At 36.8% G+C, this 25889-nt stretch overlaps 1 protein-coding gene across 1 annotated transcript in view; it reads right to left on the reverse strand.

Annotated features, from left to right (window-relative positions):
- Nucleotides 1-1875: 1875 nt before the first annotated feature.
- The window catches only part of LOC140153398 (uncharacterized), a 38881-nt gene continuing 14867 nt past the window's right edge, over nt 1876-25889 (reverse strand). The window contains 13 exon segments of the mRNA XM_072176180.1: nt 1876-6284; nt 10296-10312; nt 14996-15103; nt 15961-16061; nt 16820-17010; nt 18154-18192; nt 18723-19158; nt 21201-21415; nt 22312-22520; nt 22523-22610; nt 23764-23836; nt 24425-24495; nt 25514-25561. Coding sequence (XP_072032281.1) covers nt 5244-6284; nt 10296-10312; nt 14996-15103; nt 15961-16061; nt 16820-17010; nt 18154-18192; nt 18723-19158; nt 21201-21415; nt 22312-22520; nt 22523-22610; nt 23764-23836; nt 24425-24495; nt 25514-25561 — 2637 coding nt within the window. The 3' untranslated portion in view covers nt 1876-5243.

The following is a 25889-nucleotide window of genomic DNA, read 5'->3' on the forward strand; positions in this document are numbered from 1 at the left end:
CAAATGCAGCTGTTGTTTACAAAACAATACAAAAATACAATCGTTGAAAACATGGTGTTTTTTTTGTCACATGACAAAACTATGAATACATACAGGTCCAAACTGTACAGTAAAAGGGAGGGAAATACTATTATGTACAATTTTACATGAAATGACTTCAGTTTTATTTTCAATATGTATACAATTTTAAAACTCTTGGCATAAGAATTTTGATTCTTAGGGAGTGGTCACTATTTATACCTAGGGGTTGAAAGAATTCAGGATCACTACTTTTTTTTTGGTAAGCAACACATTGTAATTCTTCATTTCCTAAGAAAATGGTATGATTTTCCCAGAAGCTACCCAATACACCCTACACAGTAGGACTACAACTGATCAGTTGGACTAACTTCCACATATAGTTTCCAAGTGATGCCTTCAAGAACACATAATTTTTTCATTGCAAAATGCCCTTTTTGTCCTGCAAAACAGCTAAAAACCAGAAAACAACTTTTAATAGTACTGGGAGGGGGCATAAAAATTGTGATAAAATGGACTTCCCCCATCCCCTGGCATATATAGTGATCGCTCCCTTTATCACCTGTCAAAATAATCAATTGAATCCACTCGTGCTAAGTTTTAATAGAAATCCTGTGATTTCCAGTGCATATATTTAACACATCCCATTAACAGCAATAATTCTTCAATTTTTAATAGACGCTGTCAAATTTGGAAATCATGCTTTTAAGCATTACTTCAATAAGCATTAAAATATAGTACATGATTAGACAATACTGGTATAGTACATTGGTGTATACAGGAGGAACTTGAGCTGCTTATGACACAAGGCGGTTCTCGAACCACGAGTCTCGCCTGCTTTCGTGACCACCTGCTTTTGCGATTACTTTTGGTAGAGGTCAATGAATTTGGTGGTTATCGGTTGGGCACAATTATCAAGTTGATGGTGACCGTACCCATCAAGTTTCATGCCCACCAAGATTCATGCCCGACCAACAGTTTTTACTAATTTGACCTCAGATGACCCTTGGTGACCTCGAAATGACCTTCCAAAAATTGGGCTTTAAATGTTGACTGTACCCACTAAGTTTCATGCCCGCATACAACAGTTTGTACTAAATTTGACCTCAGATGACCCCTGGTGACCTTGAAATGACCTTCCAAAAATTGGGCTTTAAATGTTGACTGTACCCACCAAGTTTCATGCCCCTACAACAGTTTTTACTCATTTGACCTCAGATGACCCCTAGTGACCTTGAAATGACCTTCCAAAAATTTGGCTTTAAATGTTGACTGTACCCACCAAGTTTCATGCCCGTACAACAGTTTTTACTTAATTTGACCTCAGATGACCCCTGGTGACCTTGAAATGACCTTCCAAAAATTTGGCTTTAAATGTTGACTGTACCAACAAAGTTTCATGCCCGCATACAACAGTTTTTACTAATTTGACCTCTGATGACCCCTGGTGACCTTGAAATGACCTTCCAAAAATTTGGCTTTAAATGTTGACTGCACCCACCAAGTTTCATGCCCATACGACAGTTTTTACTAATTTGACCTCAGATGACCCCTGGTGACCTTGAAATGACCTTCCAAAAATTCGGCTTGAAATGTTGACTGTACCAACCAAGTTTCATGCCCATACGACAGTTTTTACTAATTTGACCTCAGATGACCCCTACATGACCTCAGTGACCTTGACGCACTAACCAATACAAACCGGTTCTGTCTCGGGTCAAGATGCACCCACCCACCAAGTTTGAGGAACGTGCGACTCATAGTCTCCGAGAAAATAGGCGGAAGGCAAACTTTAACCAAAACTTTAACCAAATTTGTCACATACACACCCCCCCCTACACACATACACCCCTACACACATCTGCACGGAAAAGTGATTATATAGTCTCCTGCCTTATCAGGCGAGACAAAAATGGAACTATTATAATCCAATATTACCATGCAAATTGATAACCGCTCATAATCGGCGGGAATTGTTGGGCTTTTACCACTACGCCGAAAAGTAGATGCACATTAAAAGTGATATAGTTGACCTGTCTGGTCTATATTGTGTGTGTTAAATAAAGTAGACAAAGTATAGGACTTCAATAAATAATTTGTGATGCTTCTGGACAGATGTCACAAGGCAATTCTCAAAATAAAATATATTTATATTAATCCGCGAATGCCGCGATGTTATATGGCCCGCCGGTGATTACGAGCTGATCAAACTATAGTTCAGTAATTGCTCATTGCTCAAAGGAAACATACAGAAAATATCTGAAGGTCCATTTGAAGCCAATGCTTGCACAAGAGCAAATGACAGTCACTGCATTAAAAAATGTTAACAAACAAACCCAGGGACTGCCTTTTGAGAGCAAGAGCAATAATCTGCTGCTCTCCTTAAATCTGATATATGATAATGATTTTTAGCTCTCCTTAGTTGCCTATTCTCTCCTTACATTGACATTCTATTGTAAATGTTCTAAACAGCTCTCCTTGAAGGCTACAGAAGAGCTATTTAATGCTCTCCTTCGAATTTCAAAAGACAGTCCCTGCAAACCAATCTTGGTTTCCAACATGCTACGCTTCATAATATTTAGGAGAGTCACATACATGTATGACAAGTTTCTTGCAACATTTAACTCTGATTTTAAAAACACACGAAGTAATATAACAAACTTACAAGATGATACCATTAGAAAAAGTTAAACTCAAAATAATGTAAGGAAAATAAACCCTTAGTGTGCCTAATAAATTGCACTTGAAGACAGGGTAGGTATTTACAATTATACAACTTTCATGCTTTATTTTTTCGAATAGAATACTGCTGCTACAAACGCATGCAAAATTTGCATTGTAATCAAAGAATTCAAAAGGAGAATAAGCATAAGATATGAGAAAACCAGAGCATTTACACATGTGGGAATCAAAATAAGTAAAACTTATGGTAAAGATTGAATTTAAACTAAAGTCATTTGGCTATTCCAGTTGAAATCCATACACCCCCTATGGAAGACATGACCTTAATCTTCCACACAGGGGGTGTGAATTTCAAATGGTGTTACCTGAATGGGTGATTCCATTTGAAATATGCACCCAGTGTGGGAGATTAAGGTCATATCTTCCATAGGGGTGTATGGAATAGTCCATTGGCATATCACAGAAAGCTAACATGAACATAGCACAGGTTTGCTCATGTAGCTCTTATGCGGCCCATACACGTTCAATTTATTGATCAATATCAAAGACCTTTAATACCAGAGTGGATACAAAATCTACCATTGTATACGCACAATGGTAGATAATGTCAATGACTTGACAAGAGTCAAAACACTATCAGCCTACAAAATTACCAGCCTGACAGCTGGATTAGGCAAAAAAAAATTGTTTGCTTGCCCTCCACCGACCAACCCAAAATTGGCCAAACTCAGGGTCGGCCCATATGAAAAAAATATTTCTTTATTTTTTTTTATTTTTCTGTGTGTAAATTTCATTTACACAAAAGTTGGCCAACAATATTTTCTTAAGAAAATCATTACTCTATACCCAAAACATTTATAACTGTCCATTCCTGCATCAATGTTTCCAATAAACTGTGTCTCATGCCTATAATAAGTAAGAAGTCAAAGAAAAGTTTAAAACTAGTCAACAACACTCACGTTTTTGTCTGAATAATTTCAGAGTAACCATACTCCGTCATCAGCGGTGTGATACTGGTGAATGATTGATGTATGAAATTACTCTGAAATTATTCGGACAAAAATGTGAGCGTTGGTGACTAGTTTTCAACTCTTCTTTGATGTCTACTACCAACGCGTATAAATCTCTATATACACTCTCAAGTACGAAGTCATTCTAACTGCGAGCTGGCAATTCCACACAGGACACCTAGCGTGGCGCAAAGTAGATCGCGCACGCCGGCGCTGTATTTGCGTTTGGGTGCTGATGACTCGAATGCTGGACCCAATATCGATTGATTGGTGACGTCTGAGAAAAAGGTCTATAGGTCTTGAAGTGAAGGAGTTGATTTATCTTTCCACATGACCAATGTTCATTGCCTACAGGCTTGTACACTAGCGAGTCATTAAAAAAAATCAAAAATCCGACAGACCCACCCCAACAATCTCACTGGAGGGCAAGCAAACAAATTTTTTTTTTTTTGGCCTTACTCATGCACTAATCTACTAAAAGATGTTTGTGAGCAACAGTGTACACTTTACATAATATATTGCCTACCTGCCACTTTGCCAGCAAGATAACCTGCCACTGCCATGCAGGAAATTTTAAAGCACAGTCCTAAAATAATGCCATTGTGGCATTAATTCACTTAACTCGAGTGGCAGTGCTGAGAAATTCACACACTTTAATATATAAGTTTTATACAGTTACCTCAGTTTAGAATCCAACAGTGTAGAACCATCTAAAAACCTATAAGGTATAACTGTTAACATAATGCCAACATTTTCAAAATCACTATTCTTATCATCAGGTTTTGATTATTTCCATGTCTCCTGTTACTTCAAACTATATGAAAACATAGGCCTATCATGTTTTTAAATCTTCAATCTCTTCTTTCAAAAGCAATTATCATGTGATGTAGAACATCAAAACAGGGAACTTTGCAGGTAAAGTCAATTTTAAGTTCAGTATTTCTGCTTTGAGAGAATTTTGCAAGTTTTAATATGACGCCTCATTTGCTAAAATTGATCAAGGCATTCATATTTTTTAAGTGAAAAAGCATCCCAAATTCTTATTATTTTCCTCATTTTCTGTCTACTTTAATCTATATCTTGAAAAGCACTTTGCTGCAAAGTCCCCCCTTTTGATGTGCTGTATCACTTATTTTAAATCTTGAAATACATAGTATTCACTTCACACAGCTCATAATGGCACATAACAATTCAAGCATGTGACACAGAAATAGCATAATCTAAGTAATATGCAATAGTTACACAATCTCGATGGCTTGCTATAATGACACAATCATGTCCATTGCATGATTAATTAGGATTAATTGATTGAGCCCTGATCATCACAAGATCATGTTGTGATCATTAGAATTAGTTCAGATCATGATCACCATTTGATAATTAAAAAAGTCAAGTCATGATCATCACATGATAACAGTTATAATCTCAAGATCATATCATGATCATTGCATGATCAATTAAAGAGCATCAGAAGACTGTGTCATGATCATCACAAGACAGTCATATGAGTGTCACATGATTAAGTCATGATCATCAAAAGACCAAGTCATCATCATCATCACTATCATCTGCAGCAGGTACATCTTCATCTTCTGCAATTTCATCAGCAGAACTGCTAAGTCGACGTGCAGGCTGTTTATTTCTGCCCGATTTTATGCTACTGTTGGAGCGTTGACTTTTCTCTGAACGCGGGCTAGCTTTTGAGTGGTGGCTAGCTTCGGAGCGATGACTTGCTGGTTTAGAACGACGACTTGCCTCGGAACGATGACTTTTAACATCATCGACACTATCAACTGCAACAGGAACATCTTCATCTTCTGCAATTTCATCAGCAGAACTACCATGTCGACGAGCCGACTGGTTAATTCTACCTGATTTTATGCTACTGTTGGAGCGTCGACTCTTCTCTGAACGCGGGCTAGCTTTTGAGTGGTGACTAGCTTCGGAGCGATGACTTGCTGCTTTCGAACGGCGACTTGCCTCGGAATGATGACTTCTGACATCATCATCACTATCAACTGCAACAGGAACATCTTCATCTTCTGCAATTTCATCAGCAGAACTACCATGTTGACGAGCCAACTGGTTAATTCTACCTGATTTTATGCTACTGTTGGAGAGTCGACTTTTCTCTGAACGCAGGCTAGCTTTCGAGTGGTGACTAGCTTCGGAACGATGACTTGCTGCTTTAGAACGACGACTTGCCTCAGAACGATGACTTTTAACATCATCATCACTATCAACTGCAACAGGAACATCTTCATCTTCTCCAATTTCATCAGCAGAACTACCATGTCGACGAGCCGACTGGTTAATTCTACCTGATTTTATGCTACTGTTGGAGCGTTGACTTGCTGCTTTAGAATGCCGACTCACAGCAGAATGGTGGCTTCCTGCATCTGAACGAGGAGTAACATCAGAATGTTGGCCCACCTTTGAATGTCGACTGGCTGCTGAATGGCGACTTGCTGCGGATCGATGACTTGCCTCCGTATGCCTACTTGCTATGGAATGATGACTGGTGACCGAATGACGATCAGAGTGACGATCTGAATGACCATTGAGAGGCGGACTCTGTGTAAAGACAACATACAAAACATGAAAATGTGAAAATCCTACAAATATTTTATAAATATAGTAGGCTCAAATATTCGGGAAACAGGCAGTGTCTGAGAAATTGAGCTTTGGCTGTCATTGGAATCAAATGCCCATCCAAATTTGATTGTGCAAATATTAAACAGAATTCATTGAGTAGTCTACTGATATCAGTAATTTCAAATACATGTTGCTATAATAAATGTCTGAGATCCTGGAAACTCCCCACATCAGCCTGTGACTAGTTAGTAGTGCGTAAAAGGGAGGTTAATTCATCTGGTGCCTTCATTAGGGAAAAGGAATCACAGAAAATGGCAAATGGTGTTGGTACTTTTACCAGGCAAAAAGCAACTATTCTAGGCATTGTTGACATTGTGCCTTTAGGGGAAAAGTTTCCTATTTAGTATTACTAAGTTTCATGTTCTTAACTTGATTAAGATGGTTTGCATGTTTCAAGATTTAAAACCATAGCACAGTTTTTGCGCTGCGTTCAGAAATTTAAATCATCACGCCAAATCGAAACAAACCATTTCCGAGTTTGATTGACAGTTAAAATAAAGTTCGGAATTTTATATACCGTAGCGCCTTTTCCCAGATCTCAGAGGGATCAAAGCGCTGTAATTTCGCTGCCATGGTGAATCATCACAATCAGATTGCATCAACTAGGCTGGTTGCAGCTGAACTTGGCGCAAACCTATCCGCACTTAGATTGTAACATCTAATCCAGTTGATGTTAGACGTGAACAAGTTTCTTTATCTCTGACTTTTATTATTGTAAATTGCTTTCATTTCAGAATTTGATCTACTTCAGGCTTTTAAAACTGATAGAACAGTTGTATAACATAATTTTGCATAATGTCAATTTTGTCCATATTAGAAGCCTGATGATCCAAAATACAGGTGAAGAGTGCTAAGTGAGAGACTGGCCATAGGTACACCAAATATCAATATTTTATATTTTCTGATATTTTTTTCAATCATTGAAATTTGTAAATCTCTATTTGTATCTTATTTGTTTCCATTATTTTGAGACAATTTTATTTGATTTCTTTGTTACAAACAAAATACAGTGGCTGTATGAAAGATAATCTTCGAAATGGACTGATATGAAATTAAAATTTAGAATGTTTGAAGAAAAAATGGTATCCGGATTAGTAGAGTAAACTCAATAAACAAAGGTTTGTTGTTTCTGATCCAGAAAATGCACTCACTTGTGTACATTTCAGCGAACACTGTTGCCTTTGCCAACACTTGATGACGAGCAACTGCAGCTACTGGCAACCAAAGCTAGAGGGATTTCCAGTGCAAATTTTAGATTTGCCAGTTAGTTTTTCTCCTGGGTATTTTCTTGATCCCTGTTGTAGTATCAATTATCTCACATTTTCGATGAGTTTCTGAACTGGAAATCTCTCTAGCACCGGTTGCTAGTAGCTGCATCCACTTCTCATCAAGTGTTGACAAAGGCAACAGTGTTTGCTGAAACGTACACAAGTAAGTGCATTTTCTGGATCAGATACAACAAACCTTGTTTACTGAAAACTAATGCTAGTCAAATTAGTGGAAATCAATCATAACATACATCAAATTGTTGATGAATTATTTAAAATGTCAGTCATTTTTATAAAACACATTTTGTGTTATTAAGATGATGGGACTAAAATGTAGCACAAATTTGGCATTACAGTATGACAAAAGACATCTCAAATTGACAATGTTTAAGAAATTCTCCAAATGTCTTGAGCAAATGAAAAATATGATTCTTTTTCTAGACAAAGTAATGTTTTCAATTACAAAAACTAACATTAAGTGAATTATGAAGGGTGTAACTTAAGGGTCGTCCCCCAACAATGTTGAACTCCCCCTTCCCAATTTCAAATCGATCCATCATTGCGTTTAAGTGCTGTGCTGAGCTGAGTTTTGACTCCAAATTTGTCAAAATTTACAAATAAGCTCTTTACTATTTATAAACATGCAGAATTTGCAGATGATATTGAACTAAACAATACAGCATCAGATATCATCACACTCTATCATCCTACAAAGGTCATCGTCAGTTGCCATTTGATTTAATCTTTCGGTATGAACCAGGGACTGCATTTCGTCTTGGTTTGCGAGAATCAAAAAACCCATCAGTCACTGCACTTACTGTATGACACAATGAGAGAAGTTGATTCTCACAACCAAATCTTACGAGAATCATTTATCGATTCTGTGATTCTCGTTGAATCTAGGCCCTGTGAACAACCTGAATGTTTATCTTCTTTGCTGAATACTGGACACAATCAGAATCCATTCAATTTCGGAAAAGAAAAAAAAAGTTTCATTTACTCAAGGCATTTTCATAATCTTACAAAGACAGAAACAGCACACTTTTATCCAGGCACTTGAAGAACTCAAAAAAGGCTGAGAGTAGAGTAGGATTTTTTATCTCTGGTAGTTTTGTTAGGCACGTCGTTAGTATCCTTCCCGTCCCTGCTGCGTGACCGCGGCACTGGCCTGCTGGAATCACGTGCAGTAGAAGCGAATCGTTCTGTACTCCTGGTGGCATTTGACTGGTGATGGTGATACACACAGTGTGATGAAGATGATAAGAATAGAAGTGTGCATCGTAGTGTGATGAGATGGGTATGAAAGAAATAGTAAGTTGAGAAAACAAGTTAATATAATAATGTGCAAAAAAATGAGAGAAATGCTCACATAAAATGTAAGAAAACATGAAAGTGAACACAACATTGTGATTGAAATAAGAATTTTGTGGAATAAAATATGTTAATCTGTTGAATACACACACACACAAATCTCAGAAATGGATAACGGAGAATCTGGACTCCCTGACCGCCATCTTTGTTCAGCTATGGAGGGAAATTTAGGGGCTATGCCCCTTTTGCCCAGAATAGACTATTTCATTTGAAATCAACAACCCCTATGGAAGACATGACCTTAATCTTTCACACAGGGGTTGTAGACTTCAAATGGAGTCACCCATTAAGGTAACTCACATTTAAAACTCATACCCCCTGTGTGAAAAATTACAGTGAAGTCTTCCATAGGGTGTATGTATTTCAAATGGAATTTACCAATGCATTCAGAACTAATTACTGCTTGTGTACAATGTGCATCATTCACTGCATGACGCACTAGTTTTATTGCATTGAAGGTGCAACCCAAGTGGTATTTATCCCAAGATTTGGTGCAGATTTTTGTTGTTTCCACGTTCCATCCGCAAGGTTCTAAATACCTCCAAATTTTTCTCCATGGGGCCAATATAAAATGCGGAATAAGGAGTCTTAATTCATGTTTAATGAAGTGCTAGAAATTTCATATGCAAATTGAATGTCTGGCGGAATTTTTAATATTCATTACAAGATTTGATAACTTAAGGGCTCGGATAGCGATGTTTTCACATATTAAATTGCATTTTTAAAATGAGGAATGCTCTTCTGATATCAACTAATGTTGATTTTTTTGAAATTTGCAATATGATACACATTTTATGGCAATGATTAAAAATTGATATTTTTTAAATTTAACAGTCCTCGACGTAAAATGTATAAATCTAATGATATATATTTAAGTGTATATAGCTTTGATGAAAAGCCGACAATCAATTGAAAATTTTCAACTTTCATATTAAAGAATGAAGATATAGATTTTTTCCAAAGAAAAAAAAATTAGGTATTTTGGGGGAAAAATCTATATCCTCAGTATGAAAGGTCCAAATTTTCAATTGAACGTTGGCTTTTCATCCCAGCTACATACACTCAAAGTACATATCATTAGATTTATACAATTTACTTTGAGGACTGTTTAGTTTTAAAATCTCAATTTTTAATCATTTAATCAAAAATCAAAATTTATTTGGTATCATCAGGACATTCCTCATTTTAAAAATGCAAGTCTGATGTGCTCTCAGGTCCCACAAATAATATGTGTAAACGTCGCTATCTGAGCCCTTAAATGATAAAGAAATATATTTTGTTATAGACTTACCTCTCTTCCTCTTTTAGCTGTGTAAAAATAATAGATAAAATGAAACATCGTAAATTTCATGACTCACTCTTACATTCTTTATTTTGGGAGGAAAGGTTGTGTCCAAAGTCAGATAGTGAAAGTTTATCCAGTTCTCAACTGACGGTGTGTGTGTGCCACTTGTGGTGCATATAATTGCCACACTTGTGGTGCACCCTACCCCACTACCCCATCATCATACACTACCTAACCACACCTTACCCTACCATCCTAACTACCACTACTACCCTACCACCTAGGATTAACTGGAGATAAAAGAAACAGTTCACTATTTAACTAATTTCTTTAAAAACAAGCAAAAACATACATTTTTGACATGTTCTCTGACAATCGAGTCACAAAAATCAAAGACTTCGAACAAGTCTAAGCATTCAAAATCTTGAAATTTTGCTCTAATTTTCACTTTTTTGTGTTACTTTTATAACTTTAATTAAATGATTGGTCATAAGAATGAAACATGTCTTTTCCAAAAATGCATGTTTTTAGTTTGGCCAAATAGTGAAATTAAACTTTTGTTGCCAGTTAGAACTAAATGAATGATTAGGATTGATCAATGTTTCATTTGGAAGAAGTTGATAATATTTTTTAAATCCCAAAAAATTAGTGCTGTATTTTTCTGGAATGGGGTGTAGAGTATGATATTCAAGGATCCGGGTATATATCAGGGGTGTATCCAGCTTTGTTGGTCGGGAGAGCAAATAAAAAATTTCGGGGGAAAAAGACCACTGGTGTATATCATTTTATCAATTAATCATTTACACATGGGGAGAGCCGTGAACACTCCAATACTATTTGTATCAATTTTTATATAATATGCATGTTATATATTTGATTATCAAAGTAAACTCAAGTTTGTTTCTACAACTAATCTTGTTTCATTTCTTTCAACATGTTTCACGGAAGTGGTGATATACATGTACCCCTATTTATATTGTTAGATTAAAATATGGTTTCATATTCTGAGATATCAGATACAAAGTCAACATTTGAACAAAGTCAGATGTTCTGTTTTCTCTCTTACATTGAATGCCCTATGGCAAGGTGGGGGTGCAACACTGTGTGGTAAGGGTGCGGTAGTTTTTGCTACTTCTCCATGTGAACATAATCACGCAGATAAAATAGTACAAATACCCCACACAGACGTTAATTGGCCAATGAAACATCAGGATTATCTAATAAATATTTAGTAAAGGTTTAGTAATATGATATACACCTAATCAAGCATAATGATGATTGACATTTGTCTCTGCTCCGCCCATAGCATATGATTGGCTGAAAATGACATTGCATTTTAGAAGAGTTAAACTTTTATGGCAGTGTGGAAAAGTGACGTTGTGATTGAACTATGCCAGTTGAAATCCATACACCCTATGAAAGACATGCCCTTATTCTTCTACACAGGGAGTGTGTATTTCAAATGGGGTTAACTGAATGGGTGACTCCATTTGAAATCAACAGTACACCTGCTATGTGGGAGATTAAGGTCATGTCTTCCAAAGGGGGTGTATGGATTTCAACTGGAATTGCCTGTTATCTTTGATTAATACACTGGGTTCAGAGACTCATTCGTATCATGATAATTGTATTTGTTTCTATTTGCTTAGGAATCAAACAGCTTATGTTAAGTGTGATATTAGGTCAGTATAAAATGAATTTTTGGTTCTCGTCCTCACCTGCCTTAATTTAGACATTTTAGATTTTTCAAAAATTCAAAAAATTGGCTTTGCTGAGGATTGAACCCAGACCACCTGCGTGGCAGGCGAAGGTCCCAACCACTAGATCACGGATCATCTGTTATAAACATCGGGAATGTTTAAATATGTATCATAACATAGTGCATTATTCATACTAAAAATTCATAAAACAGTACTTACAATGAGGTTCACTGGTGAACCTCAATGGATTTAGACTGATAAAATATTGCTTGATAACATACATACAGTTTTGGAATTATTTGAGACATTTTCGTGTTTACGTGTTAGACCAATGACGACGTCAAAATTCAGTCAATCTTGGCCGCCCCTCCCCCCTGCAAAATTACTAACAATGCTAATTTTACAATGAAGATAAAAATACCTCCCTCTCTCATCAATTAATTCTTGAAAATCCTCAGAACAAGATCTAATAATTAATTTCATATGGGCTTCCCTGGGCAGGAAGTGATGGCAAAATCCTGTTTGATTTTATACTTGGGTATAAATTCCCTAAAAAAAACCTATATGGAAGACATAACCATAATCTCCCACACAGGGGGTGTAGATTTCAAATGGAGTCACCCATTCAGGTAACTCCATTTGAAATTCACACTGCTTTTGTGGACAATTAAGGGCATGTCTTTCATAGGGGTTGTATGGATTTCAACTGGAATAGCCCATATTTCTATTTCCTTTTATAGCATGGCATATCCTTATTCTTGGATGTGTTGAATTCAGCAATATTATTTTAACTCCATTTCCTCAGGGGGATCTAGAGATTGCACATGGTATATACATCAATCTCAGTCATACGTCCAGACCTTCAATCAAGAGAACAGATAATCCTATGGATCAAATGTACTGCGGATAAAGCGGGGGATCCCAGCTACAGCACCAATATGAATGTGAGCAATACCGCTACCAATACAACTGACTCACCACTGCCAGTTTTGAATGTCTCGTACTGGGAACAAATTCTTCTTGCAGTTCTCTTAGGCTTGGTGGCTATTGCTGGACTTACTGGGAATTCCATGATAATTGCTGCCGTGGCTTTTTCCAAGAAACTTCAGACTTCAACTAACGCATTTGTGACCAGTTTGAGCGTAGCTGATCTGTTGACATGCTTTACACTTATATGGTTCATTGTCGGTAGTCTTGGCAAAAATGAATGGCCAATACCAGGTGCCTACTGGATTTGTCAGCTTACCAGTTTTCTGGTATATATCTGCATAGGAACCAGCATGTGGACATTGGGTATGATTGGTATCAATCGACTCATACACATCACAAAACCCATTTTGTACAAGAAGATATTTACATCCTGGAAGCTTGTTATTCTTGTGGCAATACCATGGGTCATCCAGGCAGCTTTTTTATTCGTCTCTCTTGCGACTGGTATTGTTGGTTTTGGATATAACAAACATGATATGATTTGTGCCGACATTAAAAATACAGAAGAATTTGCACTTGTTCTTGTTGTGACATCTGTATTTCCACTCCTAGCAATAGTTGGAAGCTACATCTGGATCTATGTGTATGTCAAGAAACACTTCCAGCAACAGAAACAAAGTTTGTCACATTTTTCTGCCAGCTATACGAATGATAATTCACAGAGCACAAGCATGCAAACGACCACATCAGAACTTGTTATCACTGAAGAGAGCCATGATCCCAACAGCACTATAGCGATTCGAAGAAGGAAAGAAATATCTAAACAAGAGATAGCGATCACCAAAAACCTCTTTGTGGTTGTTGTTGGATTTCTTGCTTGTTTTATTCCATACCTTATCATACTGTCACTTAGAAGCACCGTCGATGTTGAACATGTTTATTTTTATATTAAGGGTGTTCCCTTTATTAACAGTGTTATGAACTTCATAATATATGCCATGAAACATCCTGATTTCAAAGTTGTACTGAGACATATGATGTGGTGTTCTTATGCTGATATCCCACAACCATCACCAATCCTGAAATACCTACTTTCAAGGAAGAACTACAAACCTGACTTGTGTAACCCATGTACAAGTTTTAAGAACTAAAAACCTGACTCATACATATATGTTAAGAACTGAAAACCTGACTCATATAACTCTTATACAAGAACTAGAAACCTGATTCGTATAACTCATATACAAGTTTTGTAAAAAATAAAAGATAGCTCAATGAAAATCTGGCTTATTATAAAGGTGGGTGGTCCAAATCTGACATAAATATTCTGTTTTCTATCTTAGGCCTAAAAAAATTGTTTGATTGGCGTAACCCGACTGACCCTAAAAGTAGGCCTGACCCTGACTTTTTTTTTTTTCAAAAAAAAAAGAAAATTAAAAAAGAAAAAAAAAAGAAAAGTAAATTAAAAAAAAAAGAAGAAAAAAGTTCCAAAGCCTTTATCAATCAATATTTATAGCTTAAAAAAAAGAGAAAATCCCTACCAACCTACCCTAATTTTTTTTATGTTACGCCAATCAAACAATTTTCTTCTTTAGGCCTAACACTGAGGCCTAACATTAAAACAATCTATTTAAACATTTTGAATTATATTACAATGATGATGATTTCCATAGGCGGGAAAAGGGGGGGAACAGAGGGGATAAATCCCCCCTAAATTTTAGCAAGGGGGACATCCCCCCTAAAAATTATAACAGAAGAAAAAATAAAGCAATAACTGCCCTGTACATTTGCCTTTTTAGTACAAAAAACAGTGTTTTGGGCCCAAATAGGGTAAAATTGCAAAATTTTGCATGCTTCACGTACATTGGCTCATGATATAGCTAGTAACACCTCATTTTGGGCTAAAATGGTCTGAAATTAACATTTTTAGCCCGCACAAAAAAAGCACAGTAAAACTGGAACAAAATATGCTCGTCCCCCGACCCTCTCCCGTAAATATGAATGCTTCCGCCACCACTACTTATTTCCACTAAGACCCTGTAAAAGACAGTGTAACTACTTATTGCCCATACATACCTGAAAAAGGTCTGTTATTTTGTGATGATGTGCTATGTACACTACGTGCAGAGTGTGAACCCCCAAAAGGTATCCCATCATCAGAATCTGAGTCATCGGAATGTACACCTGTAACATAGCAAAATCCATTCAAAAAAGATTACAGAGACAACTAGTAGAACATATTAGGCTTATAAACATTGGGCTATTCCAGTTGAATATATGCACTGACTATGGATGGAAGACATGACCTTAATCCTCCACACAGGGAGTGCAAATTTCTAATGAAGACACCCATTTAAGTAACCTCATTTTAAACTCACACTCCCTGTTTGGGAGATTAAGGTCATGTCTTCCATAGGTAGGGGTGTATGGATTGCAACTGGAATAGCCTCACACATTACAATTCAAGAACTGGTTCTTAGCAAATACCATTAACCACTTTTTTTGCTCATTTTTTGTACCATATTTAGAGAGGAAGTATTGGACACAAGATCACTAATCAGCTGCCCTATACTCATCCACGCGCTCTGGGCACCATTCTTGTCGATAACCTGGCTGCAACCAGACAGGTTAGCTATGACCTGTGTCAGGCCTCCAGAAAATTAGGATCTACTCCTAGACCAGACTGGACCAGTTCATTAGCACTTACCATTCTCTATAGTAGAATCTGGTCTCGCGCCTTTTATCCGGATCTACTCCTAGACCAGACTGGACCAGTTCATTAGCACTTACCATTCTCTATAATAGAATCTGGTCTGCGCCCTTTTTATCCGGATCTACTCCTAGACCAGACTGGACCAGTTCATTAGCACTTACCATTCTCTATAATAGAATCTGGTCTGCGCCCTTTTATCCGGATCTACTCCTAGACCAGACTGAACCAGTTCATTAGCACTTACCATTCTCTATAATAGAATCTGGTCTGCGCCCTTTTTATCCGGATCTACTCCTAGACCAGACTGGTCCAGTTCATTAGCACTTACCATTCTCTTTAATAGAATTTGGTCTGCTCCCTTTCGATCCGGATCTACTCCTAGACCGGGCTGATCCTCTCTCTGATCCACGCTCCGATTCTGTGTCTCTTCTGTAGGTGAACAAGATGAGAGCAACATCTCAATATTTGTAACACAAGTCAGGAAAAAAACCTATTTATTAATTTCCCAAACGATGTAGACAAAATTTCCCATTATAGGTATCGCAGGTATTATACTTTGCTTCTTACAAATGTATGTCATGGGTTGAAAAAGCTACATTTTGCCACTGCTCATATATCAACTTAAAATCGATTTCTCTAGATCAGACAAAGTGCGTAAAAAACAATTACCTATGTTCACCAATTCAAAAAATGTCCAAAGGGGCATCAGGAGTGAAATTTCATACAACAGGATTTAAATTTCAATATTGCTTAAATTTTGTCAAAAACCGTGCCAAAAGTATTCCTCTGTCATAAAGATACCGAAAAAGCATGGTTTGACCTATCTGTGACATACCATTCGTGAGTTATAAGCCAAAAGGTAAAAACTGGTGGTGGTAAGTTTTTTTGGACACACAGGTGTCAGAAACTCCTAAAGACAATGGTCTCAAATTGTTTTTCATGTTAAATAAAGTCAACTATACTTTTTCAGATCTAGAAACGTTTAAAAGTTGATTTCCTAGGGTACAGGATGCCCATTTTCTTCCAACTAAACCACTACCCTAACATAGTTTGAACATAAACAGTACCTATCATCTGGGCACCTGGGGAGAACAATGCCAGTGCATTGAAAGGTTAACCCAGGTTAAATAAGAATGAAATAAATAAATAAATCTTCGCTCAAATTCAAATATAAAACATATTCTAACCTGTGGAGTTGATCCTTCCTTGACCAGTGACCTCTAACAGCTGATTGTATCATCATTGCTGCGTCGTCCATGTCGCTCTCGTTATCCTCGCTATTAAAAGCAGCACTCTTCTCAGAAGAGTTATCATATACATTCATACGCTCCTTACGCATCTTGTGACCTCGTACAGCTGACTGAATTGTAACTGCAGCCTAGAATTTCACAAGAACACATACACAAAAGGGTTAGTTAAATTTTCATATTTTTCTACTACAATCTGGTTTACCCGTCTGTTTTAAATGAACACCACCTCCCAGCCCTCGAATTAACCCACGGCACCCATGGCAGTTTGCCGTGGGTGCCCATCCCCACTGCCGTAATGACCTCAAAATATGTCCTTTACCCAAGGCAGTCACTTGCCGTGCCCTCTAATGAAGTTGCTGTCTGTGCCCCAGCCCTGCCCCTTCATTATAAAATCATCTATGTTTGTGTGTGTTTTCTTCACTTTTGAGAAATTGCCTTAGTGGCCTTCTCAAATTTTCAACAATTGCCATGCATGATGCCCTCTTGAAATATTACAAACTGCTGTGCTGCCTTGCCTTTTCAGTGAAAATTCAAGGCAATTATCAACTTGCCCTAAAAAAGTTGCCGTGCCCCTTCAGATCCTTAATTCGAGGGCTGCCACCTCCCAGACATGTGCAGTTTAGTGCATTGAAACAGTACAACTTATATAGATTTTAATCTCCAAAAGTTGAAATTGGAATTGAAATTTAAAATTAATTAAAATTACTTAAAATTATTGGAATATTTCAACCACCAGTCCAATTTTATGTGTTAAAAATATTATTAGTGATATTTTTTACCAAAATGTCTTGTTTACAATAATGCTATTTCACAGCAGACAATGGGCAATTCCAGTGGAAATCCACACACCCTGTGAAAGATGACAACGCAACGCTATCTCCATTCCAGTTGAACTATACAGTCAAATTCTATGTAAAAACTAAGAACTATGGAGTTCGGCTCCTATTTGGTTTGGAATTAAAAATTTTCAATTGTTTTTGGATGAAATTTGTTGGATCTGAAATAAAACTGCTAAATTTGGTTGGAATTCCAAAATCTTCCTTAAGTGGGTGGGTGTGATTTTCAAAATCAAAATTTGGGGACAAGGCCATACACATGTACACATGTACAATGTATATTGTACATGTACCTCCCCAATGTGAGCTAAAAGATGAGTGTTTAAATCTTTTTTTTAAACATCATAGTGAGGTAAAAGAAGAGTGTTTCACTTTTTTTTTCAAACACAGTCTAATGAAATAAAATAAAATGTTAATTTATAAAATTTGACTTACATCATCCAGGTCAGAGCTATCCATATCCACATCTTTTACCTAAAAATAAATATGAAATGAGTTCAATTAACAAGACAATCTTACAGATTAATAATTGAAGCCTTCAAAAGAATTTAATTAGATGTGCAGGTGTCCAAGGTAGGTATTTGCTCTATGCTGTGTATTCTTACTTCTGTCTCATGTTTTTTTTTTTTCAAGAGTGCCCTTTAAGAACTTGTTCCTGCTATTAAGTTACAGAGAGGTATGAGCCCTTTAGGAAACAACCAAAAAATGAATGACATCTCCTCAAAATGTGCTTTCCCTAGTGCCATACTTTTTATCCGAAGAATCGTTAATCAATTACTAAAAATCTCAAAGTTCTTGTACTCATCATTAGACCATGGAATTAATAGATATTACTTCAATGATTTGTTTTATTTCTTCTTTTCCTAGGTTACTCATTCAGTGGATGTTTTAAGGTATCCTCTGTTCTTCCATGAGGTATCATCTGTTCTTCCATGAGGCCTATGATTAGACATACAGTAAGAAATCACTTGAGCCCACACATTTGATCACAATCAATTTCTTACCCTCTGTTTGTGTGCTCTCCAGTTATTCTGTATACTCTTAGCTGACCTGTTTTTCCTAAACTCTTCCACTTTGCGGTCTCGCTCCCTGATCCATTCTTCCTCCTCCCTCTGTCTTCTCCGTACCGATGAGCTGCTACTCACTCTTGACATAGTCTTGCTTCTATTGCTAGCCTGGCTTCGATGACTGCGTTGACTCTGTAGTGATTCCTGGCTAGGATGCCGTTTTAACGAGCCACTGCGTGGCGTGAGGGTTTTGGTAATAGATTCTTGACTTGAATGACGCTTTAATGAACCACTACGAGGAGTCGTACGAGGAGTCGTGTCACGTGGGGTGGTCTCCCTTGATTTCAACTTCCTGTTACAATTGTTACAACTGGCTTCTCTTGGCTCTTCTTTTAATTGGTCTACTTGTTTTTGTAAGGCCAAAATTTCAAACCTTCAGAAATAAAAAATATAACAATATAACATCATAATTCATATAGCTAATTATGCAGACTTAATTACAGGAAATTGAAGATAATTATTTCTAGTCATCATCTTGAAAAAAATCCTCTGAATACAATCAACACCACCGTAATGACCTTATTACATTCCAATTACTTCTATGCAGAAAAAATAGGGCAAAACTGTAATGTAGAACAAGGTTGAACAAGAAGACCTTCAGAACAGTTGTTCAGAAGAACTTGTTAATATTTGCCAAAATTTAATAACCACCCTTGTGACACATTCAGATGAAGGTATACATAATACATGCCACCATATATATTCTCTAATAAAGGCCTAAGGGCATGACATTTTTCGAAATATTAGGGGGAGGCATTTATCAGAGGTCTTTTTTACAATGTTAATTCTAATGACAAACTATAAACTTAAGATCAATGACCTCCGGTTCAATTCCGGGTTCGAGTTGTCACCTTCAGCAATTACCAACTGTGTATGGATCCTGCAGCTTACTTACAAAAGATAGCACAGAAATTTCAGCATTTTTTAACATCTTGGTTGCAAACAAAAAGGGGGGGGGGCACATTCATTACAGGGGTATTAAAGTGGCATATATAATAATATTGATAACAATAACACAAGGCAGCACATGACCAAATTATCAGCCTCTAAGAACTATCTTGATTGGTTGCAAAGAGGGCTTTATCATGTATTGTGCCAATCAGAGATATGGTAAGAATAGCCAGTAGGATTGAAAGAGATTTAAGCTTAAAATTGCTAAGAGTTCTTAAACCTCTATTTTGATTGGTTACCCAGATGATTATCTATAATAAATTACTGAGTTTGGCGAATTGGTAAGGCTAAAAAACGTCTATGTTTTACATTATTTCAAGAAAACGGATTTTTTTTATGTTATGAGAGTAAAGTTGTCCGCACCCCAATAAAACGTCCAATTTTGTTTTTGTTTACTTTAAGGGTGTCAAATTATGTTAATTAGTTTCAAAGGCAGGGCAAAGGCAGTGGCAGCGCACCTGCATTCTAATCTAAAACTTTTCACGCCAACACAATACACTAATGTTGACATAGCCTGAATTAGGCCGTCTATCCTGTCATCGGTGTGAGGATATTATGCCTGTAGTCTCAACTATTACATGACACAGTAGAAGCAACTATTACATGACACAGTAGAAACTCAATTAACATCTATTGTTTATTCAACTAATTGATCAACATTAGCATGTATTCTGTGTTTTTATGGAGAACCTATAGTTAAAGTGAAACTTTTGAAGGACAAATTAATCAGGGTTGCCAAACCACACCATGAAAATAGGCCTTCTCTGCTTTGTGGTAGTGCTATGTTTAATGTTATCAGCATAATGTATGATCATAACTTTATATGAAAATTTCATGGGGGGGGATTGTCACAAATGGGCTAAGAGTACGACAAATTTATCCAAAATGGGCTAACAAATAAAAAGTACAACAAATGCATAGAAATCTAAAATATCAGATCAGCCAGCAGGCCACAGGGGGCCAAGAGGGATGTGAATAAATTTGTGTTCATCTGCTCAGTGATGTAGCCAGGACTTTTGCAGGAGGCGGGGGCAGCAAGGTACATTTCAAGGTGGGGGACAAACTTGGATGAAAATGATAAAAAATGAGCTAAAAGGTACAACAAATTTGTCCAAAATGGGCTAAAAAGTACTGTAGAAACAAATGCATAAAAATCTTAAATATCAGAGCGACCAGCATCCCACAGGGGCAAGACATGATCTAATTGCAATTTCAAGCCATTGATTTATATGGATAAGATACTAAATATTATACTTCTAAGTTCTAAATGATCATCTCCTCTCATACCATTAATCACATTAAATAAAACATTTACATGTACACAAAATGTACAAAATTTACCAACCGCGAAAGACCCTGACCGCGAAAGACGGGTGACCGCTAGTATCATGTAATTAACCAATTATGGACATTGTAAGAAATGCAGTAGTGCCCACGGGTTATACATGCTTCACGGTGACTTACTCAGAATCTTCAACTTTTTGTCTAAGTTTTGATTTCTCTTCCTTTAGCCTCCTGACGTCTTTCTCCATTGCAATTTTCTCTTCCAGTAATTCTGTTTCTCTTTTGTCCAGCTGATCCAGGCGGTCAGCGAGAGATCCAGACAGGGAGGTTTTACCTGGTACATCTCCATGACGACCATTAGTCAGATTGCCTTTGCCCTCTAGTTTGTCTAGTTTCTGCGAAAATAGGAAAGAATGGTAGTATTGCATCTAATTTGCACCCCTTCCAATGGGAGTATTGCATCTAATTTGCATCTCTTCCACAAATTGTTCTGTTTACAAAGGTTATGAAAACCACACTGTGAAATGATGCTTATCCATGCTCAGATGCAACATTGTCATTGTTTAACTGCCATTTCCTCTCAACATTGCACAATGCAGTTTGGAAGACGGAAAGTCTTGCAAAGATCACCAGTATTAACTTTGTTTTCATGTGGCACAGTGCAATAGCCATCAACCATAAATTGTCAGTACCCTGTTTCAATTCCCACCAGTTTTTTTTTACTCTCTCAATTTATGTCATTTTGCTCACAGCTTCCTATTCCATAAACTTACAGCACTCATTATTGTTGAGAGCCAGTCCTTATTTTCAGAATACTACATATTATTTGTTTGTCGTTATTATTTGTTATTTGTTGTTATTATTTTGATGAAATACAATTAGCAACTTTTTTTGGCATCTATGAACAGGATTCACTAATAGAATTGAGGGCATAATCATTGTTTTCCAATGCATAAATCATGGGCTCATTAATAGAATTGAGGGCATGGTCAGCAACGGGCATAAACAATGATCATGCCCTCAATTTTATTACTGTACTGAAACATTCATTCACAAACCTTGAGTAATTGTATTTCATCAAATAAAAACAAAATATAAGATGTAACATACTTTAAAATGAGATTTTCTTGTGTTTTTTTTTATACCGAAATCTTCAAGCCGAGCATGAACGTTTCTTTACTCTCGCCCAGTCACATGCACGCTGTTAGACAACACATATGTATGAACATCCAATTATGCCCTCAATTCTATATATGAAACCCTAATTAAGCTGATATACTACTAGTCTTACCTCCTCTAAGTCAGCAATTGCAACTAGTAGCTCTCTTCTGTTCATATCCTCGTAATCTTTCTTCTTCCCTTTGCGTTTCTTCCCTGATGTTCCAGTCATATCTGGGACCCCATCATCTAGTGCCCGATCCAAGTCTTGTTTTAACAGTTTATTTTCACTCTGCAATCTTTGATTACTCTCTGTTAGTCGCAATATTGTGCCATTTAGCGCTTAAGTTTGGCTGGATTGCTTGCATCTTGTCCTGCCTTGCCAGCCCTGCTAGCAGTCCCCATTTTTATATGATGCCGTAATCTAAGTACCTGAAGGAAAAAAGAAGAAAAAAAGGAAATTGAAAACAGTAATAAAACTATACCATTTTTACCCTGATGTACCAGAGACAACCACATGTTAAAGCAGTGGTCTTACATGCCAGTGTGAACACTATCGATTTAAAGCTGCACCCAATAAAATGAGCATTGACGTAACTGCCACATCAGGGTGGAAAATGTTAAAGGCTCAAGATGATATAATGTAAGTCTACTTATTGCCAAAAGCATTTTTATAATGTGTTTTAGATTTTTGCAGATAAGTTGTCAACAGCTCCCCTTGAGGGTATTAAGGAGAGCTGTTCAAACCGCTTGCCTGACATTTATAAGGAGATTGGTCGAGCTGTTAAGGAGAGCTAGGTAGGTGAGCTAGGAGAGTTGTTCTACATTAATGGCTGATAAAGGACACCTAGAATGCAAAAAGTGAAATTCTGAATTGGGTTAAATCTATCAATAGATTTTAAGTATGTTTTACTGATATTTAGTCATGATTTGTGAATAAACTTCTACAAAACAATATATTGAGTGAAGTCATAAACAACAGCTCCCCTGATTCATTTAAGGGAAGTGATTTATAGCTCACACCAAAATCATTTTAGGAGAGCTATAGGAGAGTGACAACTCTAGCTCTCCTCAAAACAAAAGACCTGAGGTACTGGTAGTATCTTTCATGTAAGCACAGTCATAAAATACCAATAACCAGTATTGCACTGAAATGAAGCGGACAAACAAATATATTCAAAAAACAAACACTTCATTTAAAAATAAATCAGTATAAACTGTTCAGATTGGCACATTTTGAAGTGTGTAGGAAATAACAAGAGAAACATAGAATGGTTTTTATAACCATAATCAATAACTTCGACTCAAGACATTCCTCATGTTTTGGTCATCAAATGTCTGCACACAAACATGACTTGAAACTGAATAAAAGGAGGGGGGGCAAAGTGAGAGGTCATACTCAGTGGTGTACCCACCATGAGATAGGGGGCAAGCTTTACCACTGGCTCTAAAATACATGTACAGAGTTGACAAAATTCTGTGATATGCATCTTCGTAGGTATTCTGGGTGCAGGTCAGCAAATCCCCCCACAAAGTTATGCCACTGCAATGTTCGCACACAGCAGGACTATATGGTTTATCTTACCTCTTGATAAAAGGATTCCATGGCAACCCGCATCTCTTCCATTTTAGTGGTTTTAAGATCAGTTTGCAATTTACTGTAATCAAGGTGAAATCATAGCATAGCAATATCAATATTAGCAATATAGAGTAGGCCTACACAGACTGATTTGTCTGCATGGGTTAAGTAAAGATGTGATGGAAGTATGAGGGTTTGAAAGAGCAATCAGTTGGTCAGTCATTGGAATTTAGAGATGGTTGAATAGGGAGTGTGACATACGATTGCAAATCGGAAATAAAATGAGATATATCTGTACCTTTAGTTTAATTAGCATTAGCATTGGGTTTGATCTAATACTTCCCGTACTGTTTTTGACAATGTGGTTTATATTTATATACATAAAATTGAAAATATTGGAAATTTAATCATAACCCAGATTAATCTGGTTGAATAGATTGAAATTATTCTCTCATTGTATGATTCCCAGATGATTGAGAGTATTCACAACATAAGGATTTGAATGGTAAACCAACAACTTCAACAGCATAGTCCAGTTTGTCTTCATTTTGCTAGATCTTCTTATATACTTATGAACATAACCTTCACACATACAAAAGTTAGAAAAGATCCCATTTCTCTCCTTTCACACACCCTTGCCAAGACATAGAAGTCTATAAGAACTTACATCAATTCTGCTTCCCTGTCCTTTAACTGCATCTCTAATTTCAGGGATTTCTGCTTCAAACTATTCACTTTCTGTAAATTAAAGTTTAAAATAAATATCCCATATTTTTAAACAAATAAGAACAGCATTTACATCTGTTTTCATCGTGACATATTTTTAAACAAGAAAACAGGACAAAATGATCCCATCTTTTTTGCTACTTATAAAAAACTATATACCGTATTCATTCCAATAAGCGCCCATGCCCCAATAAGCGCCCACCCAGGGTATATTCAATTTGCTAAAGGGTACCATTAATGTTGAAGTGACAGATAGATGTTGATATAGTGAAATATCTGGAGGACTACACATCCGGTGTAAACTTGCAATACATTTTCTACATCAGAAAAGCTACTAGAACGCCTCAGGACCCTTTTATAACATACATAAATTCATCTCTAATAATCGCCCCTCACAAAAAATTAGGTAAACCAGGTAAAAAAATAAGCGCCCACCCAAAATGACTTTGTTAAGCGCCCTGGGCGCTTATTGGAATGAATACGGTATATATTATGATGGCAGAACAGTATAAACCTTTTCAATTTTTTTAAATTCCCAGGCCTGTGCAACTTCATGTATCTGTAAATTTCACAATTTTATGTTGATTTAATCCAGTAGAATTGCTTTTACAAGTACAAATTAGTAACATTCAGGGTCTAGACAGGGATTTCATTGCACCATATCCCACAATGCAAATTGATTCAGGTGACTTTTAGGATCAGGTGGTGTTTACATTAAGCTGCATATGTGCAAAGTCCTGCTGAATGATGGGATATCACCTGGAATTTAGATTTCTTGCAATTGGTAGGTAATACTGTGTTATAACTTGCCACCTATATAGACTTCTAGCCATTACAATTTTGGATGGTCCAACAAAAAAGTCCTTTAAGAATCTGTATTTACACCCACACATTAAGACTATGTAACTGAACTCGCATTAACATGCCGACTTATTTGCTTTTTTTAATTACATACAACCTGGGGATACAACTGTAAAGGTTGTTTTAATAAAATAAAGTAAATAATAAAGTAAATAAAATGTTTACTCACTGCAGCGGTGTCTGGCTGTTTACTACTCAGGGTTGCTCTCAAATTGGCCTGAAAAAAAAATCAATCAATTAATCAAGCAGCATGTCAATCAATCAATCAATCCATGATTTATAGCTAGTCACAAATCAAAATAAGGTAGCAATCTTAAGCATACTACAGGAATTGTACAAAGGGATTGAACAACCATCTTAAAGCAATATCATATTTAGCAGTCCCAACCACAGACGAGAGAGATACAGACCGCGTACAACCAGGCAAAGTCCCCTGTATTGTATGCAAGTTCTCGCATATTCATGAGGGCCGATTGTTCGATTGTGCCGTGTCTATCAATCATGCCAGCGCTGTGTGCCTTCGCGTATATGCAAAAGAATGTTGC

This window comes from Amphiura filiformis, chromosome 1, assembly GCF_039555335.1.
Source record: "Amphiura filiformis chromosome 1, Afil_fr2py, whole genome shotgun sequence".
In the NCBI taxonomy this organism is placed as follows: Eukaryota; Metazoa; Echinodermata; class Ophiuroidea; order Amphilepidida; family Amphiuridae; genus Amphiura; species Amphiura filiformis.